This window comes from Coturnix japonica, chromosome 2 (assembly GCF_054131305.1).
Source record: "Coturnix japonica strain WE chromosome 2, WE-NBRP24, whole genome shotgun sequence".
In the NCBI taxonomy this organism is placed as follows: domain Eukaryota; kingdom Metazoa; phylum Chordata; class Aves; order Galliformes; family Phasianidae; genus Coturnix; species Coturnix japonica.
In genome coordinates this window covers 133,996,494-134,024,091 of record NC_140664.1, presented here as the reverse complement: position 1 = coordinate 134,024,091, position 27,598 = coordinate 133,996,494, and the positions used below count along the sequence as shown (strand labels likewise).

The 27,598-nt window shown below is 40.2% G+C and overlaps 1 protein-coding gene across 1 annotated transcript in view; it reads right to left on the bottom strand.

Annotated features, from left to right (window-relative positions):
* Window positions 1-5,828: 5,828 nt before the first annotated feature.
* The window catches only part of XYLB (xylulokinase), a 75,466-nt gene continuing 53,696 nt past the window's right edge, over window positions 5,829-27,598 (bottom strand). The window contains exons 16-19 of the mRNA XM_015852885.3: window positions 20,592-20,650; window positions 16,587-16,674; window positions 14,252-14,346; window positions 5,829-6,112 (exon numbers count right to left, since the gene is read on the bottom strand). Coding sequence (XP_015708371.2) covers window positions 6,029-6,112; window positions 14,252-14,346; window positions 16,587-16,674; window positions 20,592-20,650 — 326 coding nt within the window. The 3' untranslated portion in view covers window positions 5,829-6,028. The remainder of the gene's footprint in view (window positions 6,113-14,251; window positions 14,347-16,586; window positions 16,675-20,591; window positions 20,651-27,598) is intronic.

Sequence of the window (27,598 nt, the reverse complement as noted above, 5' to 3'; positions counted from 1 at the left end):
AAGCTGAGACACCGAAGCGTGTAAGAATCCTTTACCTCTTACTTGTTTGCTCCAATGTGTCTTATATTAGGATGAAAGCCCTTAGCTAAGAAATAGCTCTGTTTCTGCCCTGTTTCTCTAAGCCCTACTTTTATACAACATGGTTTAGATTATTTTCAAGGAGAATTCCATCTTCCAGCACACCAGTACTTCAACACAGCTGAGGTTTCATGAGGGGAGTGCACACATGTCAGTCAGAGAGTAAATATAGTCTCCCAGCAGCAAGTTGAACAGGCCTTTGTTTTCTTGTGTAATGCTTGCCTAAGTCTTAAGGGAACTGTCTTTCACTATGGCAGAGAACTGAGCTTAGAGGCATAATACAAATGCCTGAAAGAGTCCAGCCTGAAGGAATAAACACAAGCAAGGGCATGCAACAAAAGGACAAAAAGCAGAAATATAACAAAGCTCCTGACCCATGTCTGCTGGATATCTCCACGGAGGTGCACGAAGAGTCCTATCTGAAGGGAGCTGGAGAGGTCAATCACATGGATTTGACAGAAAAACAGAGCAGTGCTGGAACAAGAAAAATTTCTAGTTGTACAATGGACACTGGGGACAGCTCTTGCCTCCAAAGTTGAAATCAGCTGTCAATGAAGTCTTCAAGAGTTTTGGCACACTGTGAAAAATTGACTTTTTCTGTTCTCCTCTCCATACAGCTGCCCTTCTACTCAGCAGGGAGAAAGAGCTCACTCAGGAGATAACTCACCTGCCCTGTTGTAGACAACTGCCACACAATAACATTAGCAGCAGCCAAGAACTCCTTTTCCTTGTGTTCCTTTCTTCATATGATAGGAGACAGATTTCTACACTGGTTGGATGAATCCCACACCGAAGGTAACCAAGGACTTCTGATTGATCAGATGCTGAGTGAGAGAGGATAACCAGATGGACACACTGTAATGTACTAAGACACAGTGTACTCAATAAAAGCAGAGTTGATAGCAGCATCTAAACAAACAAAAACTAGAAAAAATACCTGTCATTCAATAAAGTTCTTAGAGCAAGAAATGCACACACAGCCAATGATATCCTCAGTTGTTCTAACAGGTAGGGCAAAGCATCAAGAGATGAGGAAACCTAGTCAAAACCTGAAAGGAGAGATCACAGCAGAATCCACATGCAACAGTAACTGCTCCTTCATCCTTACCCCTTAGGATCTGTGCTCCAAGAACACTCTGAGAAATCACTGCATTCCCACAATGGCCGAGACATCCCCAAAGGGCTGTGATCACCGCAGCAGTATCCTTCTGTTTGTCAAAACCAACTCAAAGAAGCAGCAGGGGAGCAGACAAACAAGTGAAGAGTCTTGGGGTCAAATTTCAGCAGGAGATACACTCACTCAGGAAAGTATAATGTACAGGAAGTTCTTGGCATCCCACAGAAGTGGAAAAAGCCAACAGGGTGAGCGTGTGAAAGAAAAGGTCGTACCCACACCCAAGATAAAGAAGAAGAAAAGTTGTTGTAGGGAAAGAGTTCTAAAAATCTTACATTCTCATAAGTGTAAGCTTTGAAGGCTGAAAGCTAAGCCACTTGACCAGGCTAACCGAAGAGCCTGGATCTGGGCTGTAATCAAAGCACAGAGAGAGAGCATGGGCTGGAGCTGCACTGAACATCCATGTGAAATTGTGAAAGATATTAAAGATGTCAAAATGTCACATTTGCACCCCTCAGAGCCATCATCAGGGAAAAAAAAAAAAACAAAGAAAAAAAAAAAAACTGGTTTTCTAATTATTTTATCCCAAATTCTTTCTGCTTGAGACATCACATTTTAATTTTGGCCTGCACAAAAGGAACGTGAAGTAACAACAAGATAAGATGCTTTGGCAGGGGTTTATATGTCCACGTGTTTTATGTTTTATGTGTGAACTGTACTAAAATTTCAAGCTATGTAGGATCAGGACTACAGTTGCCTCTAGTGAAGTTCCCAAGGAAACATTCCAGGTGGGACAGTGATTTTCTGGTATCTGATGGAATGGTTACCCAGTTGTGCATCATCCTTGGTCATGCTGTTAACCGTTGGCCAGTTTCCACCCAAAGATATCAACAAAATCCAAATCCAAAAGGTTAGATGAAAAAAATGTCAGTGGCTGAGATAAGGAATAATCAAAATGTGTAGCTCTCTATAGCAATTATGTTTTGCTTCCCCATCTGCTAACCTGCATACAGAAGGCTGGGGATAACAGTAATGGAAATACGGACAAAACAAGTTTTGCATTGGCTTTTTGTAGCTTTAGATACATACCCTTCACTGTGCTGCTGTGATCCGTGGTGGCAGCCACGACTCCAAAGGAAATGGAAGCTGAAAAAAAAACAACTGAAAAAGGTCCCACTGGGATCACACACCGCGGTGTTCAGTTCAATTACTTATTAAAGCACAGTCAGAGCATGGACTTTTTTCAGTACATTATTTATTCACTCAGAGCTCCAGCTCCCTCAGACTGATCCCATAAGAAAAAGCAAACACCTTTTCCTGCTTGTTCCCTGCTGTAACACAAAAGACTTTAAAGACTTTAGACTGCAAAGATAACTGTTTGTCTTTGGATTCTGGAACACTGAGAGCTCATAGGTGAGTCTGTGCAATTCTGATTGACTGGCAAGTGCACAGGGCCATCGAGATAAGGATGCTGCCTGGGTATAATAATAATAATAATAATAATAATAATAATAATAATAATAATAATGATAATTCCACGACTCACATACCACCTCAGGTGGCTTTGCTAATGTAGGATGGGAGCCATGGATCAGACCGCAGTGAACAATTTCCTTGTGACAATCGAGTTTTTTTTCAGGAGACAAGATCAATTTTCCATACAGGTTCCAGCACATTAGTCCGGACTGGGAATAGCTCAGCAAGTCTTCAGATACGAAAGACGACCTTTCCTCTAAACAAGGTGGGGACACTCTGCTGCTAGACCTGGAGCAAGGTCCTAAAGAGGGAAGAGGGAAGTGGAGGTAGAGGATATTGGCTTGCCTTCAGATTTGTGTTAGCTAGGATTTTAATTTGCCGAGTAACATTTTTAAACAGCCAGAACAACATAGGTAGACAAGCCAGCAAAACAAAGCAAAACAACCCAAAAACACTTCAGGAAAAAATACTTTTGGAAACCAAAGTTCACTAGAGCCTTCCATCACTGGATCACTTCCATCCCATTCTTTAAAGGGATGTGCAGATACTTCCTTGGCAGGCTAACAGGCATCCCTAGGAATTACAAAAGAATAAGAGTGGTAGAACTACTACAGCAGCATCTTCTCAAAAGGCTTTTCTAGGAGGAGATTTATTGAGCCTTATTCTATCTGACACTAGTCAGTGAACATGTGCAACTTTGGTGAGCCAGGGAAAAAAAGAGCTTGTCTATAAATTCTTATACACCAGACAGCATTCCTCAGAGGCCAGCCCTAATAAACCCATCACCACAACAATACTATAACTCAGTGGTGCTCAGCTCCTGGCCTTTCAGGGTCTGGCATCTGCATCTTTTCTTAGGGACTCCTGCAGTAAGCACAGAGTGCATCAGCTACTGTGAGGAAGCAGCAGTTAATGTTAACAAGGGACACATCAGAGAGCCCCATCCCAGCCCAACATGACTTAACGTGTCTGGTTGCGGACGCATGTGGTCGCTGTGCAATGCAGCCTTGAACACAAAAAATGCAGGCCCAGAGAGAATTGCTAAACCATGTGGTCTGTACATCACTAAATACACCGTCAAGAGCCAATAATCTATAAAAAAATAATCTTAAAAAATAGAAAAAAGTCCCTGTGTCTTACAGTCTTGTGATACAAGCTTGGGAACATGAGCTTTAAGTTTCTTCCGCTAAGCGGGAGTTGAGCTGAATGCCCCAATTCAAGGGCAAAGCCACAAAGCTGCATGAGGTATCATTCTTCTCACTCCAGTGAGCCAGCTGAAGAAGCTGTTGGGCAAACCCAAAACACCTCTGAATCTTTTCACTCTGAGGTTTAACCCTGATGACAGACTGGTCACCAGGCACGGTTAATGCCTACTGATGACAAACCAGTAGGCATTGCTTAACTCATATTAACACGTTTTTCACAACCTCTCTACAGCTTTGCTCAGTGACAAAGCAACTGCTGAAGGTGGATGTCTGTGAGAAGTGTTATATGCTTTAGCACTGTACCTTAGGACCCAGAAATAATAAGCACATAAAAGAGATGTGTATTTACAATGCCACCTTTTAAAGAAATTGCTTAAAAGAAACTCACTTTAAAAACTCCGAAAGGCAATTCTTCACCTTGCTGAGTAATCTTGCTAATATCAAGAGAAGTTAGAATTATTGAGTCGTGAACAGAAATGGCACCATTAGTACTTCACAATGAAGCACTTTAATATAAAGGGAAACAAAGGAAGAATGTGCCCATTCTGCACCACAGGTGAGGCGAGTCATTGCAAGGAGGTACCACTCACTGCAGCAGCACAGCAGGGACAGGGAGCACTCCTGAACTGCTGTGATGTCAAGAGCAGGAACCTAAGTCACCTGCCTCCAGCAGGGACATAGCCCAGTTCTCAAGTCATAGAATCATAAAGGTTGGAAAGACCACACAGATCACTAAGTCCAACCATCAGCCCATCACCACTATGTCCCTCAAATGCAACGCCTCCCCTTTTCTTGAAAGCCTCCAGGGATGGTGATTCCCCCACCTCACTGCTCAGCCTGTTCCAACACCTCTCCATACTCCATAAACTTTATTCCATACAACACCCTGATTTACTCCCAAAGCACACTACAACTTCCACAAGAACTGAAGAAAGGCTTCAGAAAGACTTTCATTAACCTACTTTATTACTAGAAGAAATTTTATCCTAAGGGAAAAATAGTGGTGCTGTAGAATAGTGCCACAAAGTGTTCCCACATGCACAGGGTGATGCAAGTTTTTCACTTAAAATCTGTGACTTCCATACATCTCTACAGGAAGGTGTCCAGAGCTGTATTTTCCCTAAGATTTTCCTTAGCTAGTTTATACTTAATCTGGACTGAGGAGTAGCATCAGGACAAGACAGCCACCAGTTCTGCTCAGCATCCCCAGGAAAGAAATGATATATTGGTGGTATAAACAGTGACCTTCATGCCCTGTTAGGAGGACAGTCCTATTTCTGCACTCACACTCAGCATGAAACAAACAACTTTATGGCCATGAATCCTGAAAGAAGAAAAGAAAGCAGCTTTTCCCCAAACAAGTGTGCAGTTGGAACAGACTCTTTATGAAATTGAATGAAAATGTGTAAAACATGTAAAATATTCCATGTTTGACCCTTATTTTCATCTTTTCAAAACTAACATCAAATAAAACATTGAGCAACCAGGCCTGCATCTCAAAGGGTAAATTCAATGTGTTACCTTTTCAATTTCCACAATTTATAAAATCCAACATCATGATTTACCACACAGCAGATTTTCCATAGCATCACGTAACAAGAATTTCCCTTCTCTGAGGATCCCAGTGAGTGTTCAGAAACTTTAATCAGATGGAACCGGATATGCTTATGCTTTCTGTTGGTTTTATGTAAGCAAAGATATAAGAGGAGATAAATTATAGATGTGCTGAAAGATAATTTCAAAATACGTTAGGGAATGAGGTCGTGGAATGAAGATAAGGTACTAGGCGGGTATGGAGAGAGCCCGATGCACTGAACACATAAAATCAAAGCTCACAGAGACTATCAGAGTGATTTATATATACAGTGGACTTAATATGGTCATCCAGATATTTCAAAAGAGCAGGTACCATTTGAAAGGTATCAAAAAAACCGGAAGTCACCAACACATAGAACCATGATTATTTTATTTTTAATTAGGTTTTCAATCATAGTGCAATTTTTTCCATCACCATACTGAAACTCAGCTGTTTGGCAATGATTTGTCTACAAAGAGGAACAAAATGATTTAAGGAACTCCACTAAATTCTGAGCAAATCTCTTCTGATCTCTTTGGGAGTCCACTCTGCAGCCAACTCATAAATTTCATTTGCTTGTTATTTTGCGAGACAAGAGGAGGTTGGGTTGTAGATCACCTTCTGTTCAAGCTCCGCATATCTTTTCAGAAGTGGACGATAGAGCTAAAAGGGAAAAAGAAACAAATGTCTAGATTGAAAAATTAGATTTTTAAATCACACTGCAGTTAAAAGCATCTTCAGACCTGAAAAAGTAGCACTGTCACGGGCAACTGCAGGTTTGAGGTTTCTTTTCCCAATTTGCTCAAGAACTGCTGCAGTATCTTCCACCTTCAAATGTCACCGTCCTTTTTACCATCTCCTTTACAGCCTAATTTTATGACACACACAAGTTGTTCTTATTGTGATTGCATTCTTGCTATAAGCACAAGTCATTGCTTCCAGAGGAAGCAGCTCTGCTAAAGTCACCTCTCCAAGTCGGCCATGCCCCCTCAGTAATAGCAGCCCTAACCACCCAGGCAGAACTCCTGTCCTTGCCTCCCTCCTCTACCTCAGGATGGATCACTGCCTCTGTTCCCTCCTCCTCTGCCTTGCTAATGAGACCCTGCCACCCTCTACCACAGTGCAATGCCACTGTCAGAAAGGCCAATATGCAGACCAGGGCATTCAAAAACACACTTCCCACCCCTCTCATAAGCCCATAGCTTATGTCATGACCTCCTTTATCTTCTCTCCCTTGCACTTTCCTACCCCACAACCTTTCCATCTACAACATGCTCCATGGCCTGGTTCCTTGCACTGTAAACCCAGGGACAAACAAAAGATTCAGCTTATTTCCACAGTGACATAGAGCATCTGAGCAGCTTTTTCCTATTTCCTTATCTAGAATCCACCAGGGATTTTTAGATCACAGTTGTTATTGCCATGAAAAGCAGAATCAAGATTCAGATGCATTCAAAACTCCAGACTGAAACATGCCCTGAGCTTTTGGACATGCTGGAATTTGCTTCATTCATTACTTATTGTTTCTTTCCTTTTTTGCCTTCTGTTTCAAATTCATCATTGGACTTATCTTAGAAGATGAACTATTTTGTATCTGACCAGCTTACATGGAAGAAATCCCACATAAAGTCCAGCCCTACTATAGGCTGCAATCTAAAACTATACCCCTTCCAGATCTGGGAAATGCACCTTCCTCTTTACCCTTGTGTCTAATTTTAATAGTCTATCCAATAAAATCAGAAATCAATGCCATGCCAGGATAGCTTCACTCATTTGCTGGCACAAGCACAAAGATGGGACTGTCAGGAGCCAGTGTGGAGCTGGTACAGCCTTGAGCAGTCCTTAGGAGGATGCCATAAGGTCATATCCCTGCTGCAATGAATCCTATGGGCCGCCAAGTCTAGTCTACAAGCCCCCTGCGCTGATGTTATTCATAATAAGGGCAGTCTCACTCCTGGCTCCAGGTTCAGTGAGGTTATAAAGCCATAATGAATCATACCCAGTAAACTGAATTACGACTTTCATCAATAAGGGAAATCCAGCATTTACATGCATTTTATCCTTTTACAGATAAGAGCCACAGCGAACAACTGTACATGCATGAAAAAATCAGGAGGGAGATTTTTCAAGTGCAAATGGTGAGGCTGCAGGGGGAGGCAATGTCATTCTTGTGCATTTTATGTATAGTTCTGCAGTGGCCTCGGAATCTGTACCTGTCATTTCAGAATCATAGAATCATTAAGGTTGGAAAAGACCTCTACGACCATCTAGCGCATCTGTCCACCAATGACCAATATTGCCAATATAGCCAATATTCTTTTGGTTGAAAGAAAAATCCACACCATTTTCTTACCTAGGAAATACAGAATTAGCATGTTTTGTTTTTGTGCTTCAGATGATGGTGAAACATTCAGTTCTTGTTTCCCCCTTCCAAAAGGAAAGCTTTGGTCTGAACAGCAAAACCTGGACTTAATGCTTTGTTCCCACTTCCCCTATGGCTGGTGAATGACTTATGGGTGCATCTTGCAGAACAATTCTGTTCTGATTGACTCCTCCCTTTCACCAACAAGATGTTGCAGCAGTTAAAGTACATTTCTTCAACAAATTAAGCATATCAAGGGGAAAATAAGAAGCACCTACACTAAGCAGAAACAGACACTGTTCACCAGCCAAGACCTCATCAGGACACTGTTCTCAATCCATTTCACAGCAATTAACAGACATGTCACTTGGAAACAGAGAAACCTACACAGTCCTACCTCTGTATCAGACTAACTCAATGATCTTAAGAAGACATTTTATATAAAAGCACGGAATCGTTAACATTGGAAAAGATCTCTAAGGTCAGCCAGCCCAACCTCAGCCCATCCCATCATGCCCACTGATCACATCCCTCAGTGCCACATCTCCATGGTTCTGGAGCACCTCCATGAGCAGTGATGGCACCACCTCCCTTGGCAGCCTGTGCCACTGCATCACCGCTCTATCTGCAAAGTTTTTCCTAATATCCAACCTGAACTTCCCCTGACACAACTTAGGCCATTCCCTCACATCCTATCACTGTTACTTGGGAGGAGAAGCTGACCCCCTCCACTCGCCCCCACCCCCTTTTCTATAGTGCAGTGATACCGAAGTCCATGGGGACTTACACAGATTACTGAGTCAGTAAATAAAAACCAGTACTATTATTAAGTGCTTCATGGCTGAGCATACCATTTCTAACTGACTACATGGGGGCCTTGGGTGTTCAGTGAAGTGTATATGCACATTCTTTTCATGTTCCCAAAGAATATTCTTGCTCCCATTTCTGCTAAATATGCACATCAGAGTAAACAAAATACCAAGCAGGCAACCACCGCTATGCTGGGAGTATCGGTATGTCAAACAAAAATGGCTCTTTTATTCACTGAAGCATTTATAATCAAGCTTTGCTATTTCTTACTTCGCTATTCTGTAAATCTGAAAAACCCTAAGCACTTCTCAACAAAGATTCAGCACAGCAGAGCTGCAATTCTAAGTGTGCTCGGCTCCTGAGAAAGGCGGCTCCTTATTACTTACCCAGCGGTGCTCTCATAGAATACACAACAGCACATTCACTAGAAGGCTGGGAAGTATTATTGTTAATACATCACACTAAATTAAAATGTGTCAAAATAAATGAACAGCCACGTTTACTGATAACAATTCCTTTTCCTGTTTATTGGACTTAAGCACTTAGCTCGCTAATTGACAGAATTCAGGCAATATTTGCAATAACCTTCCCAGCCATTAGTGTAAATGAATGCTGAGTTTTGTACCACCTGAAAAAAAAGAATGCAAACAAACCACAACAACAAAAATCCAAGAGCACTGCTTGTACTCTGTTCAATTCAGGGCAGCAGAGTTCAGAGGGCTAACACGAAGTGTTAAATTCCTCTTCATTAGGGAATTTGGCTGTGACACCATCAACGTATCATGGCTGGTAAGCACAGCAGTGCTTCACGCCTTTCATGCACGGTGCTTTTCATAGCAGTTTTACACCAGCTGAAGTCTGAGGCCAAAGCAACACAGCTCCCAGGAAGCACATACAGAAAACCCAACTGCTTTATGGAGAACCTGGCCTGAACACACACAGCTGTGTTTGTGAAAGATATTTCTCCACATCTGCTGCTGCTGAACTGCCCCTGCAGAACCTCAGCAGCTCCTCCTAAGCCATTTCAGGAGCCTTTTTCCTTAGGCAATTATATAGATTTATTTCTCTAATTGATGTCCAAAGGGAACAAAGAACTCTCAATGATGCATAAAAACTCAAGAACATAAATTCCCCCTCTGTCATAGCCTCAAACCTAATATATCAGACCATGATATTTAGCAAAAGTAATTACATGTATCACAACATGAACCTCATTATTGTCCATAATTTAATTGTCCTTGCTATATTATGGCTTTTTCTCCCACTTAAGTCTATAGCCAACTCTGCAGCATTAGCAGTATTCTGACAGCTTCATTTACAAACACTGAACTTCACTCCTGGGACAACTTGGACACATTCTGACAATCCCACAAATAAATAAGAAGGAAGTAATGACACAGATTACATTATAACAGAGAATAACTTGACTTGCCTTGCCTGGAAAAACTGTGCTGATGAACGTTACCTTGCTCTTAAATCTAAATCAAGTATGTCATCCTCATATTTTATCTCACCATAGTACCAGCCTATGAACTCAACAGAGCTGTTACCCCTTCTTTATACTACGTCCACAAGAATGGGACTTTGTCCCTTCCATTCTCTACAAGTAAAGCCAGCTACAAATGATTACTGCAAGTGACAATCTCACAGATCCTTCTGTCTCCTGCAATGCTGTGTTAGCCAATGATTGGAACAAATCAAAATTTACAAATTACAAAGACGATGCTGATGATTATCTAATTTTAATCTACCCAAGTACATTTAATCTACTCTGCATAGATTAAAATTAATCAGTCCCTTGCAAACACTTGCTACTTTAGAAAGGTTCCTTTTCTATTTTTTTTTCCTTTAAACTTAATTCAAATTACTTCAGTATCAGAGATGTACTTAAGAAATTGAGAGATACAGATATTTTACTTTAAAATCATCACCATAGTTCACTTTTTTTAGCTCAAAAAGAATATGTTCAGGGCAGAAAGAATATGATGGTGTCCAGAAATACCCTGAAGATGACTGCAAGGAACCACACCCCAACTGTTTCTTCATCTATTTCTCATATTCATTCTGTAAGCATATCCAAAACCGTTTAATAGGTTGAAACTTATTGGCTACCCAAATCACTTTAATCAAACTTTCATCAATACCTATTATCATACTTCCATACTTGTATTATTATGATCTGCTTTGCACTAAATTAGTGACCAAAACCAATTTCAGAAAACATCCCACCCCCAAAAATCTAATTCAACAAAGATGTCATTATTTTAAATCAATAGATAAATCATTATAACTTTCCTGGGTAACAGGGTCACTTCTACAAAGCCACATGCTTACAAAGCACATCACCAAAGTCAAGAAAAAACCTGTCAGGCTTCTTTCTTGAATGTTTGTGGAATTGGTACATCTCAATAGGGCCAATTAGACCATATAACCATAGAATGGTTAAGGTTGGGAAAGACCTCTAAGATCATCTAGTCCAACCATCAGCCCACCCCCACCACGCCCACTGAACTGTGTCCCTCAATAGTGCAATCAAAGATTATATATCCAAGGTAGTGAACTGTGTCATGCCTTCTCCCTGCAAAACCCTACAATATAAAGTATTACAGTGAATCTAACACTATGTTATAGGTACCTGGTTTGTATAAACACAAGTGACCAACTCCACATAATCATGTTCCCTCTCATGCTTTTTTGCTTAATTAAACAACAAGCCAACCATCTCCATTTAACAAATTACTAGAATAGAGCAGAATTCTAATGCCATAATAACGGATCCTTTCTGTCTGTTAGCATACATTAATTGCTCTACAATCTCCTGGTCACTTCTGTCATGCTTAGTGTTTCTGATTAATCTATTTCCTTGGGGGAAGAAAAGACTCCAGAGAGGTTAGATGACTTTAGCTTTTGTCATTCTCAAAATATGAAGAAAAGAAAAAGGAATTCATCAGTTTAACCCACAGATGACTAACTTCAACTAGTCCACTTGAGTCGTGACCAAAGGTTACCACCACAGTGGTTACCTCCAGAAGACCTTCTGATCTGTCTGGGTGTCTACAGAATTATAAATAAGCTCAGGGTGCAGAAGCCCCCATACCCTACAGATACACTGTGAAATCATGTTCACCTAAAGCGTCAGCCACAGAAAGGGATTTGTTCTCTTTAGGATGTTCTCTTCCAGGCAGAAGACTTCATTTTACCTGGCTGTCAGCTTAATTGAGCCAGAAGAATTGTTTTTTGTGCCCTCCCCACCCTTTATGAAATCACACTCATTATGACAAATAATCATTTGGCAATCAAAGAAACATTTCTTGCACATTGTGTTCCTGGAAAGTTCTGCTGCGTGCACAGGCCTTGACATCAACGAGGAGGCTACATCACACTGTTGCATCTGACCTCTGTCTATAGGAGGTTTTCCTCCTTCCAAGAATGTAGCACACGTTGCCTCCAACCTACACCAAGAAGAAAGGACAAAACCAGACCAGATTGCTGTGTTATGACCTGTTTTTTCTCCACTCTGCCAAGATTTAGCTGTAGCTGTCCAGAAAATGTAGGGAAGTGGTCCAGGCAATTTCACATTGGTTAGCCAGATTCTTTCAGAAGAGCTCCTCAGTGAGACAGAACCTAACCTCAGGATGACTTTGAAGTTTATAAAAAGAACCGTCATTTAAGTGAAAGCCTCTAAAGCCAACAGAATGAAATTGGACAGACAGGGAGCTGCAGCTCTGTAAGAAACAGAATCAAACTGACTCATCACATTATGAATTTTTACTGCACCGTTCGTGCTAACACACTGTATTACTGACAGGCCCCTCTGGCTTTCTGCAGTTTCACAGCCATGAAACTAGCCAGGGAATCCACCATCAGCTGTAAAATTATAAGACAGGAAGAAAAAAAATTGTGTGGAATATGTAATTGCAAGAAGCAGCTCTTAATGGAATGAAGCTGGCAAGCTAAGCTGAAGCAAAGGAACAGTTATTCCTTCGCATGCTGTTCAGCCACTGCCTTCTCTATCATTCACTTCTATCTACTGGGGCAATAATTCTCTGCCGTACATCATTTAAAACCAATAAAAAGATGTGCTATGAGAGCCAGGTCTAACCAAGTGGAAAAGGAGAAGAAAAGTATCGAGAGGGAGATAATTAACTCTTTTAGCTTCCAGGCCATTTTATGCAGACAGTAAAATAGGAAGAGGCAAATGAATTCCCCACTGTTTTTTCCAGCTAGGCTTGCTGGCCCCTGCAGGGGCACAAGGTGCTTGCTGCTCTTGCAAGTCCTCTGTGAATGACAGCTGTATCCCCTGCCCTTGAGCTTTATAGCTGAAGCAGCACTGGGGGTCACCAGCAGGTCTCAGAGCACTCTGCACCTCCACCAAAGCAGCCTGTCAGCTCTCCAGCAGTGAGCATTTTGGGGGTATGAGGCAGCAACGTGAGGCTGGATCAGACATCAGGGAGCTGCTCCTGAAGCCCCCACAGCAGCCTCCAGCTGCAACAGATGCGACACAGGCCACTGCTGTTAATTATCTTATCTTTCAGAATGAGGGGGGAAAGTTGAGTAAATGAGATCAGATCAATCAAGTTTAAATTATTCAATGTCTTAATATTTCTGAAGGGGACTTCTATTCGATTACTGAGCTCCTCCATCTCAGTTAATAATTAAATAATATGCTGGCAGGCACAATGCAGCATGATCATTTCTATTATTACTCATGATGATATCTGGTGCTCCAGTACATATGTAGCTGGGAGTTAGTAGTTTTGGCAGATCATTAATTTCCCAGTTTAAATAAAAGCTTTAAAACCTTGTTGCCTGTAGTTAGGGCATAACCAAACATCATAAATAGAGAGTGTAAGGCTGTCTTGATACACAGCTAAAGATGGAGGTAGACTCACCTTTGCTTATTTAAACTCATGTTCTCCAGGAATCTTGCAATGTTGCATTTTTAGATTTATTAGCTGACATTACATTGCAGAAGCTGTTGTAAATTAAGGCCTCTGATATTTGGTAGTGATATTTTGGTACAAGGTAGAACTGTAAAGGCCCAATACAACAAATCCTTTGTGGGCAGGAATACAGGCAGAAATGGTGCCGTTAGCAACAATGACCACTTGTCTTGCTTTATTATGTGGCCTAAAAATGCACAAGTTTCACCTTCAGATAAGCAAAGGATGAGCAAAATAGCAAAGACCTGTGAGTACTGAATTCTCCCAGCTGGCATGTTTTCAGCTGTTCCAACTGAGAGCTACAAGAAAAGACAGAATTGCTGCTCACTATTTAAGATCTGGAAAGCACTATCTCCATACCTTTCTCAGTGCTGCAGCCTGCAAGCAAGTAAAGACTGTTTTGTCAATTACTATTAGTTACAGTCCGAAGTGTATCCAAATTCAACTTGTTTAGGAAGTCGCTTTTGCTCTCCAGTAACTCAGACACAGAGAGGGTGATCATGCAGATTACTACATCATTACACCCACCACCTCCCCAGATTAAATCAACTTTTACAATAAGAATTAAGAACTGTGCAACAAAGATATTACTTAAATGAATCCATTTTGCTAGAACAATTAGTTTACTACTACATTTTGAAGCAGACAGGAAACGGAAAGAAAAATAACATTCCCAAGCTTGCTCACCTCCTCAGCCCCAGCAGTTGGTGTAACAGCCAATCTGGGCTCTGGTGCTAATTTCACAACATCAGCCAAGGGCACTTTTGTCTCAGCCACAAGTCCTGCAATGAGAATCACAATCCTGATCAATGCAAAAAGCAAGATGAAGGATGTGCCTTGACTCCCTGGCAAATTAATACCTTATATTGATCTTCCCTGGTCAGGTCAGCATTCAGGATTGAAGGATAAACGGCAAAAAATCTTACATTCCAGCGCAGTAGCCTGGGAAGTGGGGATGCTGTGATTGAGTTTTTGCCAATCACTCAATACATACCCTGGAGAATAGGCAGGCAGCAGAAATGCTATTCAACAATATCAGTAATTATTTATGGTTACAACAGTATAGTAAACAGCGGTGGAAATATGCGGAAGCAAGAGATTCAAGGACAAAATGTGACTAAACTAAAAAGGCAGTGAAAAGAGTGTCAAGAAAGCATGCTACAAATCATTAAACACACTGTTATATAAGGAAGCAGAATAACAGCAGAGTCCTACTGCCACAGCATGTTGCTTTGCAAGTGGATCACAGCATTTCAGGAGTTCCTTGTTACAACTGTAAGTACCCCAGGTGAACTGTGGAAAACCCTACTTGTACCCAGACGTACACCCTAATGCTATTAAGGAGCCACTGCCATCAATATTTTATTTATATTAGGAAGTCTTTGCTTATACTAAATTCCTTTCCCCGGCCAAAAGTGAGTCAGATGAACAAATCAATCAAAAATGCCATTTAGAAACACACAAGTCATGCCCCCAGGGCTCGGCTGGCAGAGCACCTGAGCTAAGGAGTCCCTGTGACAACCTGGCATCTGAAATCCTCCCTCAATTGCTCTGTCAACCAAGTCTCAAGATTCCACATGCCAAACGGGCAGAGTGATTTTATATCTTCCATACATATGAAATAACTGGAAAATAAAAAACTTTAATGATGGTTCTACATTTCACTTGTATTCAGGGACAAAAAGTTTGCTTGTAGCGTTATGCGCTGGAAAGCTTCTGGTGACTGCTGAAGCAGTAGGCAAAGTTTGAGCACAGAGATTGGAGATTTAGCCTCCATGGTGCAAAAATAGTCCCATTATGGCTTCAAACGCGCCAATAACCTCAGTGTACTGCTTACACTGCCCTGCCACGCTTTGCCTGACAGAATCCCTGTGATTTTTCTGGAAGTAAAGTTTGGAGAGCATGCTGTGTGTGTTAAACACACTGACTCAAACTTTTGGCTGTGCTGCTTTCAAATGCAAGAGAGCATGTAGTCTTCAGATGCTATAATGTGACAGCAGAACTTGCTTCTAAAATTACAACTTGGCTGATTTTTCCTGATGACTGATGTTATCTTTTCCATGCTTGCACAATGGCACGGATCTTATTTGGACCTTTTCAGAAGTTATCCATTGAAGTTGAGTGGGCACGGTGGTGGTGATGGGCTGATGGTTGGACTAGATGGTCTCAGTGGTCTTTTCCAACCTTAGTGATTCTATGACTAAGGGCCAAATCCTAAAGCTTCTAATCAGAAAAACTGAGGTTAAGAACAGTTGGCCTAGACAGTGACCTCAGAATTTGATCCTCACTCCTTAAGTTGTTTAGCAAAAAGGTATTAGAAACTTACTTTAAAAAATACTTTAATAAAATGCCCTGAGATTGAACTCATAAACAGCTGAGGGCCTAAACTAAACATAGTTCTGCATGCATTAATAAGTACAAGTTCATTAACACTTTACATCTGAGTCTTGGACTGTTGCATCACACTGAGTGATATGGTGCAATGAACAGAATGACTGGGTAACCTAAAAGCATCCCAGGATTTATGCTTTTACAAGACAAAGTGCTCACAGCTTGAGAGTGAAGCCCAGTATGCTTGTATATTGTGTGTCTTGACATTTAAAAGCTGGAAGATATATATAGGTTTAGAAACATTTACTTGGCCAGCAGTATTCCTGGACTTGTCACCCCTGTTGTCTTGGATCCTCTTTGCTAGGATGGATCCTTAGTTGTTAGACCATTTCAGCCACTCAGATGGCTACACAAAACATAAAGCTCCTATGATCTAATCAGCCAGTCTCAGCAGTTGTCAGTATCCCCTGGTTGAGAAGCAGCCACCAAACTTGAACTATAATGTAAATGTTATTCCTGGGCTTGATCCAAGTGTATTAAAGCAAATTCCTCCTTGCTTTGACCTCAGCGACCTTCCAGTCAGATTCATCCAGTTTTATTCCCCCCTCATTTTCAATAACGTTAATCCCAAGTATTAACCAATTGAAATTAAACATCCAGACCACTCAGAAGTATCTCCTTACAGTCTTACCATGAATTGCTCTGTAAGCACTTCCTAAACAAGCAGAATTGGCGGTATCAATAGTGTATACTGGAGCATTGAACACATCAGCCAGGACCTGGGAAGTATTAGAGCATCAGTTACACCTGTTCATGAAATATAAAGGATAAGTAATCCCTATTACTGCAAGGGGAAACAGACAATTAATATACACACCAGAAGAGCATTTGGGTATCCAGGGAAAAAAATACCAAAGGCAACACTGAGTCTCCTGAACTTGTGACACAATGGAGTATTGGTAAATCTGACCTAGAGATGAAACTGCAGCCAGGAGATAAAGTCCCACTTCTTCCCAGATCTCTTTCTTGCATGTCTAGAGGACTCTGACTTTAAGCATCATCTCCCTAATGAGCCCATGCAATCTGCCTGTGCCAAAGGCCTTTATCAGGGATACCCATTTGGAAACCTGCAGCTGATGCCTTTTTCCTTCATCACGTGTATGGCTGACCCAAGAAGAAAGGAAGGATAGAGGAACCAGACAGGGCTCCCCATTTCTCAACTATGATAACATAAAAGCTACAGTCTGCTAAACCAGTTGTCTTTGCCTACAGCAATCCCATTACATTAGGGCTAACAGAAGAATGAAGCATGACCTGATCTCACAGGCTTTACACATAGCAGGAGTTTTCCTGCATTTGAGTAATCCTTAGCTATGGAGACAAAGCGAGGCTGTGCATTCTCAGCTTGGTTTGGCAGTACAATGAAAATAATACGGGCAAAGAATCTGTTTTGATATCTGACAGATACTAAGTTATTCCACCATGCGCCATTCCACCCACTGCACTGAAATCAACACCAGCATCTCGCATTTACTGTGTGTATGCACTCTTAGTACCTGTGTAGTTTTAAGAAAATAGACACTGTGGAGGGAAAATGAAGACAGATTTGGACAGGGACACAGAAGATTCAAGAGTGTTTTACTGAAAATATTATCAACTTACCCCTTCCAAATGAAACAGATATTTTGGTTTCGTTTCCCCAAGGATTTTAGGTGTCCCTCGGGCCACACGAGAATCAAGCAGCAATTCAAATTTAACTTGCAATATATTCTATTACTTCTACCAAAGTATATCACTTGATTTACATCAGTTTATAAGAATTTAAAATAAGGTCACAGATTTGTGACCAGCAAAACCCAATCCAGGGTTTCACAACCCCACTGATCATAGAATAGAATCATAGAATCACTGAGGTTGGAAAAGATCTCTAAGATCATCCAGTCCATTCATCTACCTATCACCAATATTTCCCACTAAACCATGCTCCTCAGCACAACACTGAAATGTTTCTTGAACATCTACAGGGTTTGTGATTCTACCACCTCCCTGGACAGCCCATTTCAGTGCCTGACCACTCTCTCAGAGAAGTATTTCTTAACATCCAACCTGGTGCAACTTGAGGCCATTCCCTTTATTCCTATTGCTGGTTACATGGGAGAAGAGGCTGACCCCCACCTCACCATAACCTCCCTTCAGTCAGTTGTAGAGAGCAATAAGGTCACCCCTCAGCCTCCTCTTCTCCAAGCTAAACAATCCCAGCTCCCTCAGCCGCTCCTCATGAGGCATGTGCTCCTACACCCCAAAATACTGACTAGGCCTGATCGCCTGGTTGCCCCGCACACATTCTGTGATATCCCTCAAGATGGGGCCCAGGGTTCCTCATGAGCCCCATGGCTCCATAGAAGATGACTAAGGAATTCAATTTATACGCTACAGTAAAAAAGATATACAATATTTTTAAAGGATTTTGTCTCTATCTCTGAAAGTTTGAGGGATATCTGCAAATAAAACCTTAGGTAATCATGAATTTTGGTTATTCAAAACAAAAAAAACCCAAACATTTAGATGCTAATTAGAATCCAATGAAAGCCTGATCTTACATGCTTTTTATGCTCTCTTCTGTTCACACTGCAGTGTCAGTATTGCCTAACTTTTGTTAGTAAGCAAGAACCAGGCAAAAAATGAGCTTCATTGTAAAATTAACCACTGCATCCATTAAAGAGCCCTCTGGAAATAAGGTCAAACAGTGCTAGGTTCAAATGTCTATCCAGTCCTGAATGGTTTTACCACATTCCCCATCTCTCTCAGAGAGCGGTCAGGCACTGGAATGGCTGCCCAGGGAGGTGGTGGAGTTGCCATCCCTGGCAGTGTTTGAGAAGCGTCTGGATGAGGAGCTACAAGATATGGTTTAGTGGCCTCTGATAGGAATGGTTATGGGAGGACGGTTGGACCAAATGATCTTATAAGTCCTTTGCGACACTGTGATTCTATGATTTCTATGATCTGTTTGTTCATCTCTTCATCTCACATAGGTATTCCTTGCCTTATGCTTGAATTTCAAATTCCTTTGGACAACGTAGGTCTTTTGTGTTGCACTTCTCCAGAGCCTTATACAATGCAGTATACTACATTACTCTATTCAGTAATGCTGATAAGTATTGTAATTGTACAAATAATTACTTTTGTGTCACATGATTATAACATTGAAGTTATTAAAAGTTCATGTCTTTAGTACATTACTTGTAACCATGATCTCTCTCATGAATAATTTTAAAAGAAACTGTTAAAGGTTTTACTGTTACAAATATTTCACTGTGTTTCATGATGTCATTACTCAGGCCCCACATATGTTGCAAAAAGCTTCCCAGAACAGTAGAAAAAACTGCTCTGCTATACCTGTATTATGTTGTTTAAGCATATTTGCCTTCTTTGCTATGTAAAATACATGAGTTACTGAATGTTGATTAATTAAATGATATTCTTTGGTAACCCTGGAACAAATTATCCAAAATTGACCATGATAAGGGTGGAAACCGTTATTCTTCATGCAATTGATATGGTTTCTGAGGTTTTGATTAAATTAAAAAGGAGGATCCAATTAACCAGTGATTGAATTAAGTGGACGAAACTGTATTGATCACCTTATTTTAAGACACTTCTAATGAGTTTTAAAAGCAGTTCCATTTCTACACTTTCAGCTATTTTAAATTACAATTTACAAAAAAATTCTGTTCTCAGCCTTCATTCCACAGCAAGGAGACCCTCCTACTATCTAAATACTGCTTTAAAAGATAATATCTATTAATTCTAGTACTTTCTTAACACACTCTTAGTAGAACTATTTCAGTGGGGACCAATATTTTGAGCCATTAATGCACCAGTTAATTTTCAAACATCAGCTTCTTGAGCAAAATAACCAAAGCAGATGAAGTGACATCTGCAAGCAAAACATTCCAAATCTGTTCCTTGCATCCCAGTGAGCTCTATATCCTATGGTTCTACAAACACACATTTTAGATGACTTGGGAGAAAGTGAGCTCTTTGCTTTTCAACCTCCATTTAATCCAACTCATGTTTTGCAGGACAGATCACATTCACTTTGTACAACTGCGACTGCCAAAGAATACCATGTGTGTAGCTGAGGCTGGACTCAAGAGTTTCTATTACTAATGGAAATGGATTGGCATCCAGAGAACACAGTTCACCCTGTGCTGACTAACTCCTGTGCTTTGTGGTGTAGATATCCATCCCCAAGTTCACTAAGCCTCTAGTCAAAGAGAAGCTTGTTGATGCAATCACTGGAGTAAACTATGGATATTCTTGGGACAGAGGGTCTTAACCAGTATTAGGTTTGCAGCAACAGCAGCAGATGAGGAAGATGGGAAGAGGGAGGAGAGACTACACAGAAGAAATGGCACTCAACTAATATGTGACACAATGCCAGTAAGAAACACATGTTCAAAAACAATATTTCTTTATATATATACACGCAAAATAAAATAAATTTAAAGCTCAATGTAAAGTTAACATTGGTCTCCACAATAAACCTGAGGAAAAATCCCAATAACCAGAAGCAGTTTCACAATCCTATACCCACACCTTCCCATTCAGTTGCAGTGATTTGGATTCTGTATGCCAAAATAACAATGTAGACATAATCATGTGTCCAGTTCAACTGATTTAATTTTCTGCTTACCTGTAATATTTTTTTATTATGGGATGCTCCACCTGTAGCCAGAATCCTTGTTTTGGGCACTGCAATGCAAAAGAACACACAGATCAAGCCGAAAGCACATACTGTCCAGATTTGCACTTCTGAACCAAGCAATGAGAATAAGGAGGGGGAGTCAGATGGTCTGCGCTCTCTCCCTGCACCTCTAAATTACAACATGTAGAAAAGAAGGCAAGGCTAACTACCAAGATGCATTAGAACACTTCCTTAAAAGAGGCAGTATAGGTTTTGCACATCTATTTTTATTATTGTGCCATCAAGTCTGAGAGATTTGCAAAAGAGATATTCAATAAGAAAGGCACAGTGTTATTATACAACAGCTCTGGTTTGAGGTCAGATTGGTTTGGCTCACAGCTGTATATATAAAAACTGACAGGTAACCTTTAAAACCAGCAATATTTTCCGAACTTATCTCCTCACAATCAGAGTTCACTGAAACCTGAGCATCCCTATATGCTTGAATGACAAGGAAGTGTGTCAGAAGGTAATTAGAGATGGTCTAAATCAATTCAGCAAAATAAAAAATTATATAAATCTCTATCCAATTAAAAATCATAGATTTGGGGGTAGTGGGGAAAAAAAGATACCCTACACATTTTTCATAAGAAATCTACCCTTCCTCATCGTGTTCCTGACTTTCTGTCCAGTGCCTCATTATTTATTTGTGTACATGCTCCTCTGGAGCATGACATCCAACAAGTCATATATCTATCCACAACCACAATTCAGCAAGGTATTACAAGCTTCAGTAGCTCAAGTATCTCACTGAAATTCTTTAAAGATTTAAAATTAAATGAATGCATAAATACTTCAATATCTTATATTTTAAAAATAAATCTACACACTTAATTACCCTAATCTATCACAATAATAGCAGCGCAGTAATATGATCTATCGCAGTAATACCATTCTGTACATCCTCCTGAAAAGGGAATTCTACTGTGTTATTATTTTGTTTTCTTAACCTCATTTTTATCAAAAGCTAAAAAATAAAAATAAAAATAATAAAAAAAAAATCTTATTTCACACAAAGCAAACTCAGTCAATTTATACCGAGGCAATAAACAACTTGTTGTCATTTGTCCTTTCAATCGCCTTAATGGCAAAATCCCTGAAGACAGAATCAGAAACAGAGAAGATGTGTCTCAAAAAAGGCTCTTCATGACATTTCTTGACCCATAGTGAGGTGCTCAGGTGGAGTCTAAGACCCAGCTACGGCACCTCACGAAGGACCCTATCTTGCTGATAAATTTAATTTTATTTTCCTCTTTGGAGGATATTCAGCGATGCACAAATTGGGTTTTAAAAGCCATTAGGATCTCTGTCAATGTCAGTAAACAAATAAAACAAACAGCAGAGTGATTCCTCGGGGAAAACAAGTTTCAATTATAGCGACGCAGAATGACAGATCCCTGCCAAGATTATCACAACAATGTAATAGCACAGAAACCAGTGAAAAATAACTGGTAAGCCTCCGTTCCTAGAAACCAAGCTGAACTCTAAATGATTTGCTTAGTAGTTGCAATTCTGCCTTGCTAAACCTTGCTGCGAATATAAATTCTTGCAGAAGTATCATATCCAGCATGAAAATACATTTCAAAGACAGCCAGCAGGACGGAATCAGAAACAAGAATACTTGCTACACTTCACAGGAACTGAAAGCAAGGGAGAAGCCGTGCTTACTACCCCCTGCCTCTGGAAAGGGGCTTAATAAGCTGCTGGGCTGTCACCATCAGGAGAGAATGGTGCACAAGACAGAAGGGGCAAAGACAGGAATCAAGGGCTGGACAGAAGTCTTCTACTCATCACTAGGTTGGAAGACTCAGGGTTTTGTTTTGTTATATATCTATGCCATCACTGTAACTTGGGACATTTCTAAGAAAAGCAGTGGTAACATCACAGTGCAGGAGCGTGTGGAAATCATCTGTGAGCCTCTATTCATCCTCCCTTTAGGTGAAGAAGGTACCTAACAAGAAGTGGAGTTAAATCTAAAGGTGTTTTACACCATTATCTTAATCCACACTAATTCTTACATAGCTAAACACTAAGAACTATTTCAGTGTGCAGTGAACACTATGTGACAAAAGAAACTGATGTAGACTGCATGTGACAAAAGAAATTGATGTAGACTGCAAAAGAAACTGATGTAGACTGCATGAAGTTTCAACTGTTGGTTAGATATCTAAATTGAACCAATTTATGAGTACAAGCACATACAGATGCAAGGAAAAGAAAACAAGTCCTACACTGAAGACACATCCTATACATGAAGGGCAAAATCATTAATTTTCCTTAAATAGGGTTTTTTGCTTCACTGAAATACATCCCAGTGGGTACCAGCTTCATGAACTTTAGCCATTGCTATCCTGACAAGATAACCTGACCCACCGTATTGGTGGGACTGGTCCACCCAGACATAAGGAAGAGCGACCTCAGTGCTCTGCATTCCCAGCAGCAGTTCCACATACGGCTGGAGCAGGGACAACAGCTTCCCTGAGTTGAGTTTCATCCACTTATTCCAAGCAAGGAGCAGGTCCCAAATGAACTGATCTGAATTAGCAGAATTTTATGTTTCTCTCTTATTTCAATCTCTCCTCCTGAGAGCGTGGAAAATGCATCGATCGCTGATTTCAGGGATTGCCTTTTTAATGCCAATATTGTGTGCTTTACTGAATGGTGGACATTTGCTCTAAGATGTGTAATTGGATACATCTTATGAATAAATAAAGCCCATCATTTATGTATACAGGGGCATTAAGAAAGACATCATTCATCCATCACTAGTGGTGATCTCAGCCAGCAGTGGGTGAATCTGTCAGGAGCTCCCACCTATCCCCTATGGCACAGAAAGAACTTAAATACAGCATTACTAAAGAAAAAGCAAACCAAAAACAACTGTAGCAAACATAATTCAGGAATTCAATTTTCTGACAGTTGAGAGAATTAGTTTAAACATCTTTTAATTAAAAGCTCCTTGCTTAGTGCCTAACTAACCTGTTTATTTCCTTCCTATTTAAAATTTGATGATTTTTTTAGAGAGCCAGTACAGGATTTTACAGGAGAAATTCTCTTACATAGAAAGATAGTAGAATCACACAATGGCTTGGCTGGAAGGGACCTCAAAGACCATGTAGTTCCAACCCCCTGCCACAGGCTGGGTCACCAACCATTAAATCAGGTGCTAGATCAGGTTGTCCATGGTCCCACCCAGCCTGGCCTTAACCACCTAAAGGAATGGGGCATAGATGGGACTACTTCCCCAAGACTAAAAAGCCAGTCTACAGCCAAAGTTTTTTTCCTGTTCCCACAACAAGCCCCACTCTGTTCTTCAGAGACCCAACAAGAGGAACTAGATGATGTTAAAGTTCATCTCCAGGCTCTTGTTTCAGTCAAGATATTGCTTACTCTGAAAAGCATAAGAGGGAAAAAATCTGTCACTGGGGCGACAGAGAAATTAGTTATTTGTGTTACAGATATTTCAGTGATCCCAGAAAGACTGCAGTTCTACATGGCTGTATATTAAAAAACATAGAACTGATAGCCTTCCAAAAAGCTAGCAGTTCAAGCAGACTAAGATACAAAGTAAAGGATGGACTGGAACAATAATTTAAGAGAGAGATAACTCAAGGAGCCCAGATGGACTCAGCAAGTAAGACAGGCAGTCTCTCCTGAGCAGCCCAATATGCCCTATAATGGCCTTGGCACATAACAGTATCTATTCAGAAAAAAATAATCACATAAGCAATCTCACTTCAATTGTAAGGTTAGTGGTGATGAGTAGCACCAAGGAGGCTGGAGGCAGAAATTCACTCCCCTGTCCTAATAGGACTGGAAGCAGATCAGACTGCTAACAGGTCCAGATGTTAACATCCATGGGAAAACTCCTAACCTTAGGGCTTTTGGGTCTGGCTGTATCTCAACTGGGCAGTAGCAACGTGCCTGTTTTGGTCCTGACTATTGCTAGTGCATACACAAAGTCAGGAAGGAGAACATAAGGATGGAAACTCTTCAACTGTTCCATCTAAATTTCCATTGCTATGCACAGCCCTGGTTTGTACCCCCAACTCCAAGCACTTGCTGACATTCAAAACTCCAAAAACACATTTCCAAGGCTTCATCCAAACAACTTTATAATGTCTTTCTCATCACAAATGAATCCATAAATAAAACAGAACAATGGAACATGCATTCAAAAAGCAGCTGATTACGCACATGAACCCACGCCAGCTATAAGCATGATTGCAAATAACTGCAATTTACAATTTGTAAGCAACAAGAAAAGTGTCAGCCTCTCTGTTATTTCTCTGATTAACTCCAAACACTATAATTTAAACAAAAAATAAAATAAAATTATTTTCTAGCTTTTCATTCAAGAAAAAAACAAAGCAAGAATACATCATTATTTTGCCTCATTTATAAAACAAATGTTCCAAAATTTTCCTCCTTAGATATTAACTCTTTGAAAACTCACGCTAATCATCCTTCTGCAAATACAGTGAAAGTAAGCACCTGCTACAGTAGAAAGCCTTTCTTAACTGTATCTTTGAAACAGGAAAATATGCAAGCTACTGAGTGCCCCTTACATCCCTTCTTACTTGACCTGGAGGGCTGGGTCAAAGGCGCTTGCTTTTCGCCCTCATTATACTATATTACTTCTGACAATTTTCAGGGGAAAACAGTGGCAGCACAACAGACAATATCTACCTGGATTGAGGTAAGAGTAATGTAAATCCAAACTCTGTAGGGTTTTTCTTAATTGTTTGCTTGTTTGTTTTAAATTTGCAGGCCAATACATCTGTCTGAGTGAATAAACTACAAGCTGGAAGCCAAATAATAAAACAAATCCAGCCACCTTTACAGTACTAAAAAGAAGACAGTAATTCGTAAGAGCTATTCAAAACCCATTTTTTAAAAGACCTTGCTTTCACTTTGAAGTGTCAGTTAATTTATTACAGAGAAAAGCAACCCATATTTGCCACATTGGTTGATTATTTCCTTACATACTAGCAAAAAAGTTTTCATATTTCATAACAGCCTTTAATTTCATTAGGGGGTTCAATTGCTCAAACTTATGTCATAAATTTTCCAGACGTAGAATTTATTTTTAGTTTTTTAAATGCATTGTCTGGGGAAGAAAAACAACTTCTAAGGATAGAATTGATCATCTGCCTGTAAGGCTACAGCTCTTATCAAACCTGCTCCAACTCAACAGGGGAAAAAAGCCAAGATTTCCTCTGCAACAATGACAAATATGGCTAATATTCTCAACATTTATGCTACTTACATAGATAAAGTCTCTACAGTGATATAGGGGAGAACAGGCATGATTCTTCTTGCTCACTCTTCTGCAAGGCAAGAATAATACCACTAAAATGAGTGGATGTGCACAAACCTAAGTAAAACTGAGTAGAAGTGGTATCCACAGCCAAGACTCATATGCAACTGCTAGTCTAGGTCACCTTATGTTCTCAGGCTACAGTGTTGATTTCTAATAGAAGAAATCATTCTTCATGAGGATACCAAATTTAGCTTTTATAAGCCCTTGCGCTTCAGTAAAGACAAGCTTTGTATTTCACAACCCAAAGCTTAAAGAGACCAAATCACCAGCTCTGAAACTCCTCACAACCTAACTCACATCAGATATGAACGTGCAAATAACACCAACTCAAAGTCTTTGCCTTTTCAGTGGTTTTCAAGAGAATAAACATAGAAAAATGTGTACATAAATTCTCTTTTAAGGTTCTGTTTTAACGTGTTACTGCAGATTACCCCAAAACACACACAGTCTAAGACGTGCTATAAGAAACAAACCAAAAAGTTAAGATAGAACTCTACTGACAATTCAACTTCATTGACTTCAGCAACATTACACAGCAATGAAAACTTTGGCTCATGAATGTTAAAGACTTATTTGGGAACAAGCTGATCAATAGCCATAACAGTACTATAGCATATACATTGACAAGCTCACAACAAGACCTCTGGAATATTTGCATTTCTTGTAGAAATACTGCAGAGCTGCAATCGTTTTTCAATTTGCTGTGATTTTTTCTTTTTTTGAGACATGGATCTCTATTTGACAGACTATTTTGATGAAGCCTGGGCTAAATTCCAATGGTAACCTATAAAAAAAATCCACAACTCAGCAATAGAACTTACAGGAAGGGGTGAATGAAAGCAGCAGATTTAGATCTGAAGTCTTCGTAGATATAGACTGAATAATTTGGAAAAACCTTTCTGTGAATGCTTTTAAGGGAAGAGGGAAGGCTGACAAGAAGAAACACTTGCAGTTTATTTGGTGAAATCTGAAAATGTGCTTGAGCAAAAGTCCTCCCCTGAAGAAAGTATTAGTTGAAGTCATCCTTGCTATCTCTCTGATTTGCATAAATCCTTGGTTCTAAATTCATTCCTCATAGAAAAAAAAAATAAGTTACCTTGAGTTACTGAGAAGGGAATGAGCATAATCAGAGAGCTGAGCACCTTTACTACAATGAGAAATTGAGAAAACTGGGCTTGTTCAGCCTGAAGAAGAGAAGGCTCCAGGGAGACCTCACTGCAGTCTTCCAGCATACAAAGGGAGCTTATAAACAGGAGGGAGACTAACTTTTTACACAGTTTCATAGTGAAAGGACAAGGGAGAACACTTTTAAACTAAAAGAGGGAATTTAGATTAGATGTTAGGTGGAAATTCTCTACTCAGAGGGCAGTGAGGCACAGAAACATGAAAGCTGGAACCAATGTGACAAATTAACCAATTCTCAAAAAATGTTCTGAGGTAGAACTTAGAGGAAAAGACAAACCGGACAGTTGAAATCTAGCAATGACATCTACCTATTGAAAAACCTACCTACAGAGAGCTCCAAAAGTATTAAAGGTAAGAACAGATCATCTGCTTAAAAGAGGCCACTTAACACAACTATCCCACAATTCAACCCAACACTATTTGTTGAAGACAATAATCTGAAGAGGAC